Source organism: Hyla sarda, chromosome 6, assembly GCF_029499605.1.
Source record: "Hyla sarda isolate aHylSar1 chromosome 6, aHylSar1.hap1, whole genome shotgun sequence".
NCBI classification, from domain to species: Eukaryota; Metazoa; Chordata; class Amphibia; order Anura; family Hylidae; genus Hyla; species Hyla sarda.
In genome coordinates, this window is record NC_079194.1 from 249,878,383 (window position 1) to 249,893,930 (window position 15,548).

Genomic DNA, 15,548 nt, shown 5'->3' on the forward strand with positions numbered 1-15,548 from the left:
GGTTGTTGCCCCATACTTTTCATTTTCACAAGAGGAAAAAGGAAAACAAGACCCCCAAAATTTGTAATGTAATTTCTCCTGAATACGGAAATACCCCATATGTGGACATAAAATGCTCTGCGGGCACACAACAAGGCTCAGGAGTGAGAGCGCCATGTACATTTGAAGTGATTTGCACAGGGGTGGCTGATCGTTACAGCGGCTCCGACATAAAAGAAAAAAATAAAACACACAAATGTGACCCCATTTTGGAAACGACACCACTCATGGAACGTAATAACGTGAAAATGAATTTTTTATTTTATTTTTTCACTAAAATGTTGGTGTTATCCCAAATTTTTCATTTTCACAAAGGGCAATAGGAAAAAAAAAACCCATAATTTGTAACCCCATTTCTTCTGAGTATATAAATACCCCATGTGTGGACGTAAAGAGCTCTGCTGGCGCACTTCAATGCTCAGAAGAGAAGGAGCGCCTTTGGGCTTTTGGAGAGAGAATTTGGCTGGAATGGAAGGCCATGTGCATTTACAAAGCCCCTTTGGTGCCAGAACAGTGGACCCCCCCCCCCCCCCCCCCACATGTGACCCCATTTTGGAAACTACGCCCCTCAAGGAATGTAATAAGGGGTACAAGGAGCATTTACACCCCACTGGTGTCTGACAGATTATTTGAACAGTGGTCCATGAAAATGAAAAATTTTATTTTTCATTTGCACAGCCCACTGTTCCAAAAGTCTGTAAAACACCAGTGGGGTGTAAATGCTCAGTGCACCCCTTATTACATTCCGTGAGGGGTGTAGTTTCCGAAATAGTGTCACATGTGGGGGGGTCCACTGTTCTGGCACCATGGGGGCTTTGTAAATGCACATGGCCCCCGACTTCCATTTCAAACAAATTCTCTCTCCAAAAGCCCAATGGTGCTCCTTCTCTTCTGAGCATTGTAGTTCACCCTCATATCCACATATGGGGTATTTTCATACTAAGAAGAAATGGGGTTACAACATTTGGGGGGCATTTTCTCCTATTACCTCATGTAAAAATGGTAAATGTGGGTCATTTTAGTGGCAAAAAAAAAAAAAGATTTCATTTACACATTTTTTTTTTCAGTTCTGGCACCATAGGGGCTTCCTAAATGCAACATGCCTCCCAAAAACCATTTCAGAAAAACGTACTCTCCAAAATCCCATTGTCGCTTCTGAGCCCTCTAGTGCACCCACAGAGCACTTTACATTCAAATATGAGGTTTTTTTTTTACTCAAGAGAACTTGGGTAACACATTTGGGGGGGGGGGGCTTTTTCTCCTTTTACCCCTTGTAAAAATTCAAAAACTGGGTCTACAAGAACATGTTAGTGTAAAAAAAATTGAGATTTTGAATTTTCTCCTTCATTTTGCTGCTATTCCTGTGAAACACCTAAAGGGTTAACAAACTTTCTGAATGCCATTATGTATACTTTGAGGGGTGCAGTTTTTATAATGGGGTCTTTTTTGGGGGTATTTCTAATATGAAGGCCCTTCAAATCCACTTCAGAACTGAACTGCTCCCTGAAAAATTCATATTTTCGAAAAATTTTTGAAAAATTGGAAAATTGGTGCTGAACTTTGAAGCCCTCTGATGTCTTCCAAAAGTAAAAACATGTCAACTTTATGATGCAAACATAAAGTAAACATATGTATATGTGAATCAATATATCATTTCATCAAATTTTGGAATTTTTCACCAAGAAATGATGCAAGTATTGACAAAAATTTACCACTAACGTAAAGTAGAATATGTCACGAAAGAACATTCTCAGAATCAGAATGAAAGGTAAAAGCATCCCAGAGTTATTGATGCTTTAAAGTGACAGTGGTCAGATTTGCAAAAAATGCTCTGGTCCTTAAGGTAAAAATGGGCAGGGTCCTTAAGGGGTTAAATACTTAAATTTGACAGTGGGCCATGCTGACAGCCCTTTCAAAAATCTAAACCAACAGCAGTAACTACTGCAAGAAGCGCACACCAATATAAAAAATATTATACTTTATTGATTATGTCATAACAAATAGAAAAGAGCAAAGGCTAAAATCAGTTAAAAAACTCTAGAAACTAGAGCACACAACATGGGAGAGGGACCAGGAATTCCCCCTTCACACTATCCCGTCTGCAATGTGCAAATAATACATAAACAATTCTGACTGTGGAAACAATGTACACAATATGCATAGGAAATGACAGATATAAGCCACAACAAGCTACAGACAGACAATCACTATGTTGATACCAGACGGGATGCCAGAGTCCCACGCGTTCCGTCACACTGTGACTTCCTCAGGCATTGAAAAAAAGCAACGGTAAGGTCTAGTGGAGAGTCAAGGGACTTTCTTCATGTCAGCTGCTAATAATATGTTCAGGGGGTTTAATGACATCATTCAACATCTCTGAACTATAAGATTTCATTTAGCTTAGCGTTTCTACCTATGATACATCTAGGATGCTGAGGTTTCCAGATTAGATTAATTCATCCCTACTTTATGAGGGGGATTTATTAAGTAATTTACATAACTTTTTTGGTGTAAAATGTCCCAAATCATGCTCTTTGCCATTTCTGAACAAAAATTTGATACTCCTCTACTTCTTACTAATTTAATAGTCACGTGGGCAGGGTTAACCAGGAGTGGGGCCAGAAAGTTTCCAACAGAAAATGGTGCAAATTGTAGAATACGTGCACCTCTTTATAAATTTGGCACATGTTTTCTTCAACAAACATCACTTTAAGACTGGTGTATAAAATGTATTTCTAAAGTATTCCACAGTGAGGAATTGGAAAGGAATTTCCACGAGTAATTCTGCTTACTTTTTCCTCTCCAATTCATTCAGCAGTGAAAATCCCCATAGAGTTGTGCAGAGTTTCTGCCCCTCAGTTCACACTGAGGAATTTCCTCAAGCAGAATTCTGACGAGGAAGTCTGTTCCGCTTGAAGAAAGAACATGTTCTTTCTTTCAGGCGGAATCAGCGTCGTTCTCCCATAGAGATCAATCTTAATTTTTTTTTTTCAGTCAGAATCATTTCCACGCAGAATTGGCGCGGAAATGGCGCGGAATTGGTGCAGCATTGGCGCAGAATTTCTGCATGAAAAAAAAGAGGATAATATATATTTGTATATTATACTCTTCTCCTCCTCCACTTGAAATTTTCATTTCCTCGTGTGGAATTCTGCTCGAATTCCGCGCCAATTCCGCACCAATTCAGCTCCAATTCCGTGCGAAATCTCTGAGTTCTTGTGGAAAAGTAACAATATTTCGAGGCAGAAAATTTCTGCTTGATTTCCGCCCCAATTCCCCCCCTTAGGGCTAGTTTACACTGAGAATTTCTCGCCAAAATTTCCATTCAGAATCTAACTGAACTTGTGCTGATGAAGTTCAGCTGAAAAATTCCGACACAAAGAATAAACTGGAAAAATATGTCAAGTATTACTTACTTGGAGTTGGAGTGGAAGGTGTAGTAGAAAGTGGAGTCGTTTCCTCAGTCTCTGTTGTACACTCTGTGGTTGTGAGTATTGGGGGTGTTGCTGTTGTCGTTACACTGGTAGTAGTGGGGCTTGTAGTTGTCGTCTTAGATGTGGTAGTTGTGGGTGTTGGAGTTGTAGTCTCTGTGGGGGGAATATTCAAAATGGAATTCATGTTTTATTGTGTACACAATAAAAAGGGTCTAGGCACACACTTTCTAAATAGTTTTGTCTTGTTTGCACCATGCGCAATGTTTTTTTGAAAAAGGGGTGCATGGCCTCAGTTAAAGGTTTGTGGTTTTAAGAGTGCCACATTTTTAACAGTCTGAGCAAAAAAAAAAAAAAAGTCCTATGCCACCTCAGAGGTGGTGTAGACTAAGCACGCAGCGTAAGATGCACCAGATTTGCAAACAGCCAATGTGCAATATTGCACTGTCTAGTCTAAGAGCAAGTTTTAATATATGTCCCCCTGTAGATTTAGAATAATAAGTGATCAGATTGAACATTATAGATGCTAATAAAAATATGAACTGTGTAAAATATAATGTTCTAGAAAACTGCAGATATATCCTCAGCAAAATAAATGTCATTATTCATTATTACTCAGTATAGAATATGTAATAACATGTACATAAATTAATATACACAATTTCATTACAGAACTTATTGAGGTTAATCATGTTTTAGAAGCATATCAGGCCCATTTACTAAGGCTTTTCCGAGCAGATTTTGTAGGTTTTTTTGTTTTGCATGTGTCGTGCGCCTGAATTTACGACAAAAAAATCCCCCAAAAAACTACTAACTCTCCACTTTACTCTGAAAACCCTACAAAGGGGTGTAGCCATCAGGGAAAAAAGGTGTGTCTCCCAAAAAACTATTTTCGAAAGAAACCTAAAAAATGTACTAATGTTTAGCATAAAATGTAGTGAATTAGAGCTCTGGAAAACACAACAACTCAGAGCATGTGTAAAAACAGCAAAACCTAGGGAAAATCCCCAAATACATGATACAACAGTAAATACCATGGAAAAATACCTGTCGAAAACAAAAAACCTGCTAAGAAATCTACACTCTACTCTTAGTAAATGATGCCCATCATCTTCTTAGTAGAAATGCAATGTAAATCCTACAAAATATCACCACCTGTGTGGTATGCTACCCAAAACATGCATAAATACAAATCCTATAGAATAAATGTAAATTAAACATGCAAATCCAAAATTAGTACAAATCTTTATTAGCACTTATAACAAAAATGACATAAAATACCTAAAAACACACAATGCGGCAAGAAAAAGTTCTGCAGGGGAATGGCAAGTAAAGAGTGGTTCAGAGCAACACAATATTTTTGCTCAAGAAATATACACAATGGGGGGAGATTTATCAAAAGAGTTGCCCAGTTGCCCCTAGCAACCAACAGGTTGCTTCTTTCATTTTGCAGAGGCCTTGTTAAAAATGAAAGAAGCGATCTGATTGGTTGCTATGGGTAACTGAGCAACTTTTCCTCTGGACAAATTTTGATAAATTTACAATGGGAATGAGGTGGTTAAGTCCATGTAAAGCTATACACAATGACTATATATAATCGTAATGGCCAGGAGAATGGTGGGCTGAGGGACCTTTGGGACTGGGATGCTTATCCTTTTGCGGTGGTTAATGGTACATTTTTCCATGTATATGCTCTTCATGCAGGCTATTGACTGTTGGGATTGTGCAATATTACAGTTTTTTTTCCGGGTTAAGATTGTGACTTCTTTGGCTTACATTTGGGTTGTTACCTCAAATGGTTACATACAGTCATTATGGAGGAGATTTATTAAAACCTGTCCAGAGGAAAAGCTCCTGAGTTGCCATAGCAACCAATTAGATTCTTTAATTTTGAAAAAAGGCATCTGAAAAATGAAAGAAGAAATCTGATTGGTTGCTATGGGCAACTCAGCAACTTTTCCTCTGGACAGGTTTTGATAAATCTCCCCCATTGTGTATAGTTTCACATGACATGGTCTTAGTCACCTCATTACATAGTTACATAGTTAGTACGGTCAAAAAAAGACATATGTCCATCAAGTTCAACCAGGGAATTAAGGGGTAGGGGTGTGGCGCGATATTGGGGAAGGGATGGGATTTTATATTTCTTCATAAGCATTAATGTTATTTTGTTCCAGGAATGTATCTAATCCTGTTTTAAAGCTGTTAATTGTTCCTGCTGTGACCAGTTCCTGAGGTAGACCGTTCCATAAATTCACAGTCCTCACGGTAAAGAAGGCGTGTCGCCCCTTGAGACTAAACTTTTTCTTCTCCAGACGGAGGGAGTGCCCCCTCGTCCTTTTGGGGGGTTTAACCTGGAACAGTTTTTCTCCATATTTTTTGTATGGGCCATTAATATACTTATATACATTTATCATATCCCCCCTTAAACATCTCTTCTCAAGACTAAGCAATTGTAACTCCTTTAATTGCTCCTCATAGCTAAGATGATCCATGCCCCATATTAGTTTAGTCGCGCGTCTCTGCACCCTTTCCAACTCCGCAGTGTCCCTTTTATGGACAGGTGCCCAAAACTGAACAGCATATTCCAGGTGAGGCCGTACCATTCTCATTGTATATGTTTTTTGAGCAAAAATATTGTGTTGCTCTGCACCATTCTTTACTTGTCATTCCCCTGCAGGACTTTTTCTTGTTACCTTGTGTGTTTTTATGTATTTTATGTCATTTTATATATGCTAATAAGGATTTGTACTCGTTTTGGATTTGATTGTTTAGTTTACCTTTAGTCTATAGGATTTGTATTTGTTTGTGTGTATGTTTGGAAATGCAATGGTATAAACAACTCCTAGAATTTCTCTAGACAGGGTTCATACAGAGAAATCTCCAGCCAAAAGAATTCTGCATGGAGATTCCTAGGGTACCTAGCGCTGACTGAATCGGCAGCTGCTCTGACATGGCCATTTCCATAGACGGCAATGTACACCACAAAGATTTTGCCAAAAGAATATGCAAGATCATCCTTTTGGCAGCAGAACTTCTGAAGTGTGGACTTTGCTGAGGAATCCCATTGACAGCAATAGTATTCTGCTGCACCAGAATTTCTGAGCATAATTTCTAAGCGAAATTGCGCTCAGAAATTCATCAGTAAGAACTTAGCGTACCTGAGGTAGTTGTGGTCTCAGATGTTATCCTTGGAGTTGTTGTGGTTGAAGTCGTAGTCTCAGAGGTGGTTGTTGGAGATGTTGTTGGAGAGATTGTACTTCTGCAGTAGTCGGGTAAAGGACGACAGCAGAGTACACTGATCTCATAGTTGTAGCAGACAGGGTTGTACCCTATAAGATCTCTGTTGTTACAGATTAGCCCAACAGATACATCACATGTCACCATCTGTCCCACTTGGTTTATTGGCTTATTTGGGAATTTCTTTGCTCTGCAGGTGATGTTCTCTGGTCTTTTTGGCTCCTCACACAATTCAAATCCAGCTTTCTCTATGTTCTCATAGGTCTCGAAATCTCCTCCATTCTGAAGACTGGGGTAACTCACATCAAACCATTGTGACCATGAGCACAAAGGAAAACAATCAGGTGCTAGACAAAAAAATAGAAGAAAAATGTATACACGTTACAAGTTAATGTTAATGTCTAAAGGGGCTTTACAGGCAAATCATCAAGTTAGCTATATGCCTCTTGTGCAGTAAAATAACAAAAGCTGGCATACTTACCTCCATCACTCCTCCACAACTTCCGGTGTCAGATTTTCTAGCTCCTTCTCTTGTCCTGTTCTTTCTCCTTCTATTGATATCCCCCATGATCTCCAGAACAGGAAAACCACTTACTAACAAAATATACTTTGGAAAAAAGTATATTGAAGCCGGGGCCCTGTTCTGGAGATCGCAGGGGGTCTCTGCAGTTGAACCTTCCACAGTCAGATACTTATGTACTATCTTGTGGAGAGCACCAAGGACAGTATTAAGTAAACCTATTCAAAGACAGACAGGATCCATTTTTTAAGAGGAAAAGCAAATGAAGACTATCTAATTTTTCTATTCTGTTTAAAAAAACTGGGTCCTGATGTTTTCCCTACAATGCAATGTCTATAATAAAAGGTTGCTGCAGGATAGGCATTCTGTTAAACCGTCTTGCTTGACATCTTGGTTTGTTTGTTTTCATGCGTTTATTTATTTATTTTTAGAAAACTTTGACTTGACTACAAGGCCTTATTCAGATTAGGTTTTAGGACAACTTCCCAGAAAGTAATACCGACATATAGCCTAAGGTGCCCATTGACTTTAATGGTTGGTCCATTACCTGAACGTAGTTGTAGTCTCAGTGATCTGCTGCCTTTGCAGAATTCAAAAATGTAATATAAACCTAGCCTAATTTACTCAATTGAGAGACCAGAGGGCCAAACCACAAGTATTAATGTATAGTTGGGTAGTCCTGTAAATGCCAGTTACATAGGAAAAGGATTATAAAAAGTTACATAGTTAGTAAGCTGCAAAAATTATAACGCCTTTTGTACTTACAACAAAAAATTTATCAAAAACACTATAAATGATATAGAGCAATATCTCATAGAGAACAAAAAAAATTATTTTGACCCTTGCTGTGCCAGACATGTGTGATCAGTGATGGTCCTACCTCTAGGGAATTCCTATGATCAGGGCAATGGTCTGAGTAGAAGCATCAAGCACAGTAACATGTACAGATAATGACTGATTCATTTTAACATGATTTAAATATGATTTCTCACATTGCTGGCAGACAATCTTGTTCGCTTAGGGGTGACGCCACCTGCCGCACTGAGCGCTCCCTCTAATGTTATACTGACGGTGACTACTCAGAACACTCATGGCAAACTGTGCAAGTCCTGACCAATGGTCTAATCTGGTGACCAAGAAGTCAATAGGATCTGGGCTCATGGTGTCTGTCAGAGGGGAACAGCTTAGGTATGCATCAAACTGGTTCAGGTGGGGGTGTACATCCCTTTAATTTAGGTCAGGGTGGAATACCAGATGTAAAAACATTGTCATCATGTACTCCAATGTGAAGAAGATGCTACTGCTTCTGCTGCTTATACCTCTTGCAGTGGTAGGTAGTGCTGGCAGAGGGAGTAGAATGTTAAGGGAGAGGAGAGTGGACCTCCTGTTCGGCAAGTGCTTGGTGCTGAAAACCCTTGGTAAGCTGGCATAGTTAATCCATATAAAAATCCAATTTATTCTTCTTTTCAGAAGGTAAACAAAATTCCCCCATTTTGGATTCATACCGTGTGTCTAAAAGTAAGGCTATCCAGTACTCATCTCTTTTGTTCGCCATCCTTGCCAGCTTTTCCAAGGGCTCCGCTTGTTCCACCTTTGTCCCATTCTGCCAAGGTTGGTCCTCATGGTTCTCGTCGTCGTCCCTATCCCTTCGACAAATTCCATATCCAAATGCTCCTTAGGTCCCACTTATTCATCCTCCTCATCCAACTCCTCCTCAAGAACATCCATACTGCCTCAATCTAGATGGGAACCTTCCTCCATCCCTCCTTGCTCAATCATTACTGTAGGAGTTTGCTTGAGATGCAATATCAGCCATATAACATTACAAATTCCACTCTTGTCCTTGCTAAAAATCTTGGTGCCTCTCCAAAAGGCCTGAGCAAGCAACAGGTGTCTCTGGTTAGCTTCCAATGTCTAAGTCACACAGGCTGGAAAAACTGTTTGTCTGTTGCATTAGGTAATTGTCGCCGCATTGTGCTGCTGGGACAGGTGGCTCAACATGTATTATGTTAAGTTCCACTGTGTTGAAACATTGCAAATGAGGTGGTGTTAAATCACTACTATTTTGAAGCTGTAGGTCTAGGAGAGCATGTTTCATGCGAACCGAGCCTGGCAAAGTTCGAAAGTTTGCAGACACACTTTTACCCCAAAATTCCAAGTGAGACCGGGTTTGCCAGGCTCACTCATCTCTAGTCATGGTTTATGTAATATTGAATATCACTTTCCTAACCTACAGATATGATCTATTTTCAGAAACAAAAACACTACAACCTATAAATGTAATTCTTGCAAGAGGCTTAAAAATGTTATTAAAATACATTTCTTACTATCCACTTACTTGTAGTTGGAAGGGTGGAGGTTGTTGATGTAGTTATAGTCTCAGTGATGGTGGTTGTTGTTGGCGCTGTAGTTGTAGTCTCAGAGGTGGTTGTTGGTGATATAGTTGAAGTCTCAGTGATGGTGGTTGTTGGTGATGTAGTTGTAGTCTCAGTGATGGTGGTTGTTGTTGGTGATGTAGTTGTAGTCTCAGAGGTGGTGGTTGTTGGTGATGTAGTTGTAGTCTCAGAGGTGGTTGTTGTTGATGATGGAGTTGTAGTCTCAGTGATGGTTGTTGTTGTTGGTGATGTAGTTGTAGGCTCAGAGATAGTGGTTGTTGTTGGTGATGTAGTTGTAGTCTCAGAGGTGGTTGTTGGTGATGTAGTTGAAGTCTCAGTGATGGTGGTTGTTGTTGGTGATGTGGTTGTTGTTGGTGATGTAGTTGAAGTCTCAGTGACGGTGGTTGTTGTTGGTGATGTAGTTGTAGGCTGAGTAGTGGTGGTTGTTGGTGATGTAGTCTCGGTGGTGGTGGTTGGTGATGTAGTCTTGGTGGTGGTGGTTGGTGATGTAGTTGTTGTGGTTAGTGATGTAGTAGTTGGAGAGGTTGTAGAAGGGCAGAAACTAGGTAAAGGACGACAGCAATACACACTGATCTCATAGTTGTAGCACACAGGCATGAACCCTGTCTGGTCTTTGTTGTTACAGATGAGCCCAGTGGAGACATCACAGGTCACAATCTGTCCCAGCTGGTCTAGTGGTATATCATGAAATTTTTGTGCTCTGCAGGAAATGTTCTCCGTCTTCCATGACTCCTCCTCACACACTTTATATCCAGCATTTTTAATGTTCTCATAGGTCTCATAATCTCCTCCATTGGGCTCATATTTGGGATAACTCACATCAAACCATTGCGACCAAGAGCATAAAGGATCACAATTTGGAGCTGGATAAAATAGGAGACAAACATATACATATTACCAAGTTAATACACTTAATATCAGCTGAGGGAACAAAATAGAATTCAGTATTTACTGTGTGTCGGTTACTAGCAAGTGTGAACACAACTTTTACAGGTTCTCATTCTTAGAGTTTCCCTTGTTTTTTTTTTTTTTTTCCGTTCCCTTTCTTTACACACTGGGGCTATTGGTGTTAACAAGAAGAAATGCTTTTATGTGTCAATATTCTCATAGGTTTCATAATCTCTTCCATTTGGCTCATATTTGCATATTTGGGGTAACTCACATCAAACCATTGTGACCATTTGCAGAAAGGTTCAAACATAAGAATCAATAGATAAAATAGATACAAATTACATATTTTGGCCATGTGCACATAAAGAGATTTTCCCACTTTTGTACGTTTTTTAAGGCCCACTGTTTTCTTTTATTCAGACTCGGACACCTCCAGTACTTTTCTATAGAGGTCTTTAAACAGGCAGTCCTACAAGTCATGTCACGTGACCCCTATTGTAGTGTGGAAAAACTACAAAATTCCCCTCACTTTTCTGTGTGAGATCACATTTAGCTCATGTGTACTGACTCTACTGAGTTGCTTTGCAGCCCAACAGTCCTGCACACTATCTGAGTTCAAAGGGAATCAGTTTCCAAATGTGGAACTATCCTCATAGTGACACGTGGTGGTAAAGCAGGCACTCTTGTATCTAAGAGCCTTGTGGTGTTATGTGAACGTCAGTGTTGGCAGTGGTCAAATCTATGGAATTCTCGACAATGCCCTGAATAACATTACAGGACGGAGCTGCAGCATATGTGCAATATGCCGAAGCTCCAAGGCCTGCATTAACTCTTAAAACATTTAATGAGTTTTTATGTTAAAACCTAGCCAGGTAAAAATGCTACTGTATGTTTTATTAAACCCAGAGAATATAGATAACTTAGCTTAACCACTTTAGGACCACAGGTTTTTTCATTTTTTGCACTTTTGTTTTCTCCTCCTCACCTTCTAAAAATCATAACGCTTTCAATTTTCCACCTACAAACTAATATGAGGGCTTTTTTTTTTTTGTGCCACCAATTTTACTTTGTAACAACATCAATAATTTTACCACAAAATCCACGGCAAAACCAGAAAAAAAATTAGTTGTAGGGCTAAATTGAAAAAAAAAAAAAAGAAAAATGCCATTTTGTAACTTTTGGGGGCTTTTGTTTCTACGCAGTGCATATTTCGGTAAAAATGACACCTTATCTTTATTCTGTAGGTCCATACGATTAAAATGATATCCTACTTATTTAGGTTTGATCTTATTTTACGTCTGTTAAAAAATTATGGGGGAGATTTATCAAAACATGTCTAGAGGAAAAGTTTCTGAGTTGTCCATAACAACCAATCAGATTTCTTCTTTCATTTCTGAAAAGGCTTCTGAAAAATGAACGAAGCAATCTGATTGGTTGCTATGGGCAACTCAGCAACTTTTCCTCTGGACAGGTTTTGATAAATCTCCCCCTATAACTTTGTGCACAACGAAAATTTGTGGGTTTAAAATGTCCTATTTTTTTGCGCCATGGGCTGATTTTTTGCGCCATGATCTGAAGTTTTCATTGGTATCATTTTTGTTTTTATGAGACTTTGTGATCGGTTTTTATACATTTTTCTTAGAGTATACAAAGTGACCAAAAATACGCAGTTTTGGACTTTGGTATTTATTTTTTTACGTATACGCCATTGACTGTGCGGTTTAATTAACGTTATCATTTTATATTTCTAACATTTACGCATGCAGTGATACCACATATGTTTATTTTTATTATGTTTTTATATTTTTTATATGGAATTTGGGAAAAGGGAGTGATTTAAACTTTGAATAAGGAAGGGGTTAATGTGTGTTTTTTAAACTTTTATTAGACTTTTTTTTTTTTTTATACTTTTATTCCCCTTAGGGGACTTTTAGGATGAATCATTAGATTCTTCATACAGATCAATGTGGTTCCATAGAACCACATTGATCTTAGTGCACTGCGTGTGATTGATAAAGCCTGGCCCTGCAGCCTGCCCCAAAGGAGAGGTAGTGGGTGGTTCGATCAGCCGAAGGCCCAATGCTTTTGCTCAGCTTGCCTTCTATTGCATTTGTGACAGTTTTCTAGGATTATTAGTTCCACAATGAGTTCCTTTCTGTTCTCTGCTCAGTTTTTTTCTCCAAGATGGAAGCCACAATGCGAAGAGTTTTATCAGCCTCTTAATCCCATTCCATGCTGTCTCCTGATGTGCCTTGTGGCTGTCACACAATGGGAGAGATTTATCAAAACCTGGCCAGAGAAAAGATTTCTGAGTTGCCCATAGCAACCACTAAGCTTGCTTCTTCCATTTTTGAAAAGGCATCTGAAAAATAAAAGAAGCGATCTGATTGGTTGCTAGGGGCAACTTAGCCAATCTTCCTCTGGACAGGTTTTGTGCGAGCTGAGCCTGGTAAAGTTCCTCCCAAAGTTCTGAGTGAGACCGGGTTTGCCGGGCTCTGCTCACTCATCTCTGGTCATGGTCTATGTAACATTGACCATCACTTACCTAACCAACATATATAGTCTTTTTTCATGAACAAAAACATTATAACCTGTAATGGTAATTCTTGCAAGAGGTTAAAAAATTTAATTAAAATAACTTTCTTATCATCCACTTACTTGTAGTTGGAAGGGTGGAGGTTGTTGATGTAGTTGTAGTCTCAGTGATGGTGGTTGTTGTTGGTGATGTAGTTGTAGTCTCAGAGGTGGGTGTTGTTGGTGATGTAGTTGTAGTTTCAGTGATGGTTGTTGTTGTTGGTGATGTAGTTGTAGTCTCAGAGGTGGTTGTTGGTGATGTAGTTGTAGGCTCAGAGATAGGGGTTGTTGTTGGTGATGTAGTTGTAGGCTCAGAGATAGTGGTTGTTGTTGGGGATGTAGTTGTAGTCTCAGAGGTGGTTGTTGGTGATGTAGTTGTAGTCTCAGAGATGGTTGTTGGTGATGTAGTTGAAGTCTCAGTGATGGTGGTTGTTGTTGGTGATGTAGTTGTAGTCTCAGTGATGGTGGTTGTTGTTGGTGATGTAGTTGAAGTCTCAGTGATGGTGGTTGTTGTTGGTGATGTAGTTGAAGTCTCAGTGATGGTGGTTGTTGTTGGTGATGTAGTTGAAGTCTCAGTGATGGTGGTTGTTGTTGGTGATGTAGTTGTAGGCTGAGTAGTGGTGGTTGTTGGTGATGTAGTCTCGGTGGTGGTGGTTGGTGATGTAGTCTCGGTGGTGGTGGTTGGTGATGTAGTCTTGGTGGTGGTGGTTGGTGATGTAGTTGTTGTGGTTAGTGATGTAGTAGTTGGAGAGATTGTAGAAGGGCAGAAACTAGGTAAAGGACGACAGCAATACACACTGATCTCATAGTTGTAGCACACAGGCATGAACCCTGTCTGGTCTTTGTTGTTACAGATGAGCCCAGTGGAGACATCACAGCTCACAATCTGTCCCAGCTGGTCTAGTGGTATATCATGAAATTTTAGTGCTCTGCAGGAAATGTTCTCCGTCTTCCATGACTCCTCCTCACACACTTTATATCCAGCATTTTTAATGTTCTCATAGGTCTCATAATCTCCTCCATTGGGCTCATATTTGGGATAACTCACATCAAACCATTGCGACCAAGAGCATAAAGGATCACAATTTGGAGCTGGATAAAATAGGAGACAAACATATACATATTACCAAGTTAATACACTTAATATCAGCTGAGGGAACAAAACAGAATTCAGTATTTACTGTGTGTCGACTACTAGCAAGTGTGAACACAACTTTTACAGGTTCTCATTCACTTGTTTTGTTTTTTTTCCTTTCCCTTTCTTTACACACTGGGGCTATTGGTGTTAACAAGAAAAAATGCTTTTATGTGTCAATATTCTCATAGGTTTCATAATCTCTTCCATTTGGCTCATATTTGCATATTTGGGGTAACTCACATCAAACCATTGTGACCATTTGCAGAAAGGTTCAAACATAAGAATCAATAGATAAAATAGATTACATATTTTTACCATGTGCACATAAAGAGATTTTCCCACTTTTGTACGTTTTTTAAGGCCCACTGTTTTCTTTTATTCAGACTCTGACACCTCCAGTACTTTTCTATAGAGGTCTTTAAACAGGCAGTCCTACAAGTCATGTCACGTGACCCCTATTGTAGTGTGGAAAAACTACAAAATTCCCCTCACTTTTCTGTGTGAGATCACATTTAGCTCATGTGTACTGACTCTACTGAGTTGCTTTGCAGCCCAACAGTCCTGCACACTATCTGAGTTCAAAGGGAATCAGTTTCCAAATGTGGAACTATCCTCATAGTGACACGTGGTGGTAAAGCAGGCACTCTTGTATCTAAGAGCCTTGTGGTGTTATGTGAACGTCAGTGTTGGCAGTGGTCAAATCTATGGAATTCTCGACAATGCCCTGAATAACATTACAGGACGGAGCTGCAGCATATGTGCAATATGCCGAAGCTTCAAGGCCTGCATTAACTCTTAAAACATTTCATGAGTTTTTATGTTAAAACCTACCAGGTAAAAATGCTACTGTATGTTTTATTAAACCCAGAGAATATAGATAACTTGGCTTAACCCCTTTAGGACCACAGGTTTTTTCATTTTTTGCACTTTTGTTTTCTCCTCCTCACCTTCTAAAAATCATAACGCTTTAAATTTTCCACCTACAAACTAATATGAGGGCTTGTGCATTTTTCGGTAAAAATAACACCTTATCTTTATTCTGTAGGTCCATACGATTAAAATGATATCCTACTTATTTAGGTTTGATCTTATTTTACGTCTGTTAAAAAATTATGGGGGAGATTTATCAAAATCTGTCTAGAGGAAAAGTTTGAGTTGTCCATAACAACCAATCAGATTTCTTCTTTTATTTCTGAAAAGGCTTCTGAAAAATGAACGAAGCAATCTGATTGGTTGCTATGGGCAACTCAGCAACTTTTCCTCTGGACAGGTTTTGATAAATCTCCCCCTATAACTTTGTGCACAACGAAAATTTGTGG

The 15,548-nt window shown here is 39.3% G+C and overlaps 1 protein-coding gene across 1 annotated transcript in view; it reads right to left on the minus strand.

Moving 5' to 3' along the window:
- The window catches only part of MUC2 (mucin 2, oligomeric mucus/gel-forming), a 112,185-nt gene that overhangs the window by 40,782 nt on the left and 55,855 nt on the right, over positions 1–15,548 (minus strand). The window contains exons 36-39 of the mRNA XM_056528178.1: positions 13,176–14,183; positions 9,569–10,489; positions 6,632–7,057; positions 3,456–3,626 (exon numbers count right to left, since the gene is read on the minus strand). Of these exons, the coding sequence (XP_056384153.1) occupies positions 3,456–3,626; positions 6,632–7,057; positions 9,569–10,489; positions 13,176–14,183 (2,526 nt within the window). The remainder of the gene's footprint in view (positions 1–3,455; positions 3,627–6,631; positions 7,058–9,568; positions 10,490–13,175; positions 14,184–15,548) is intronic.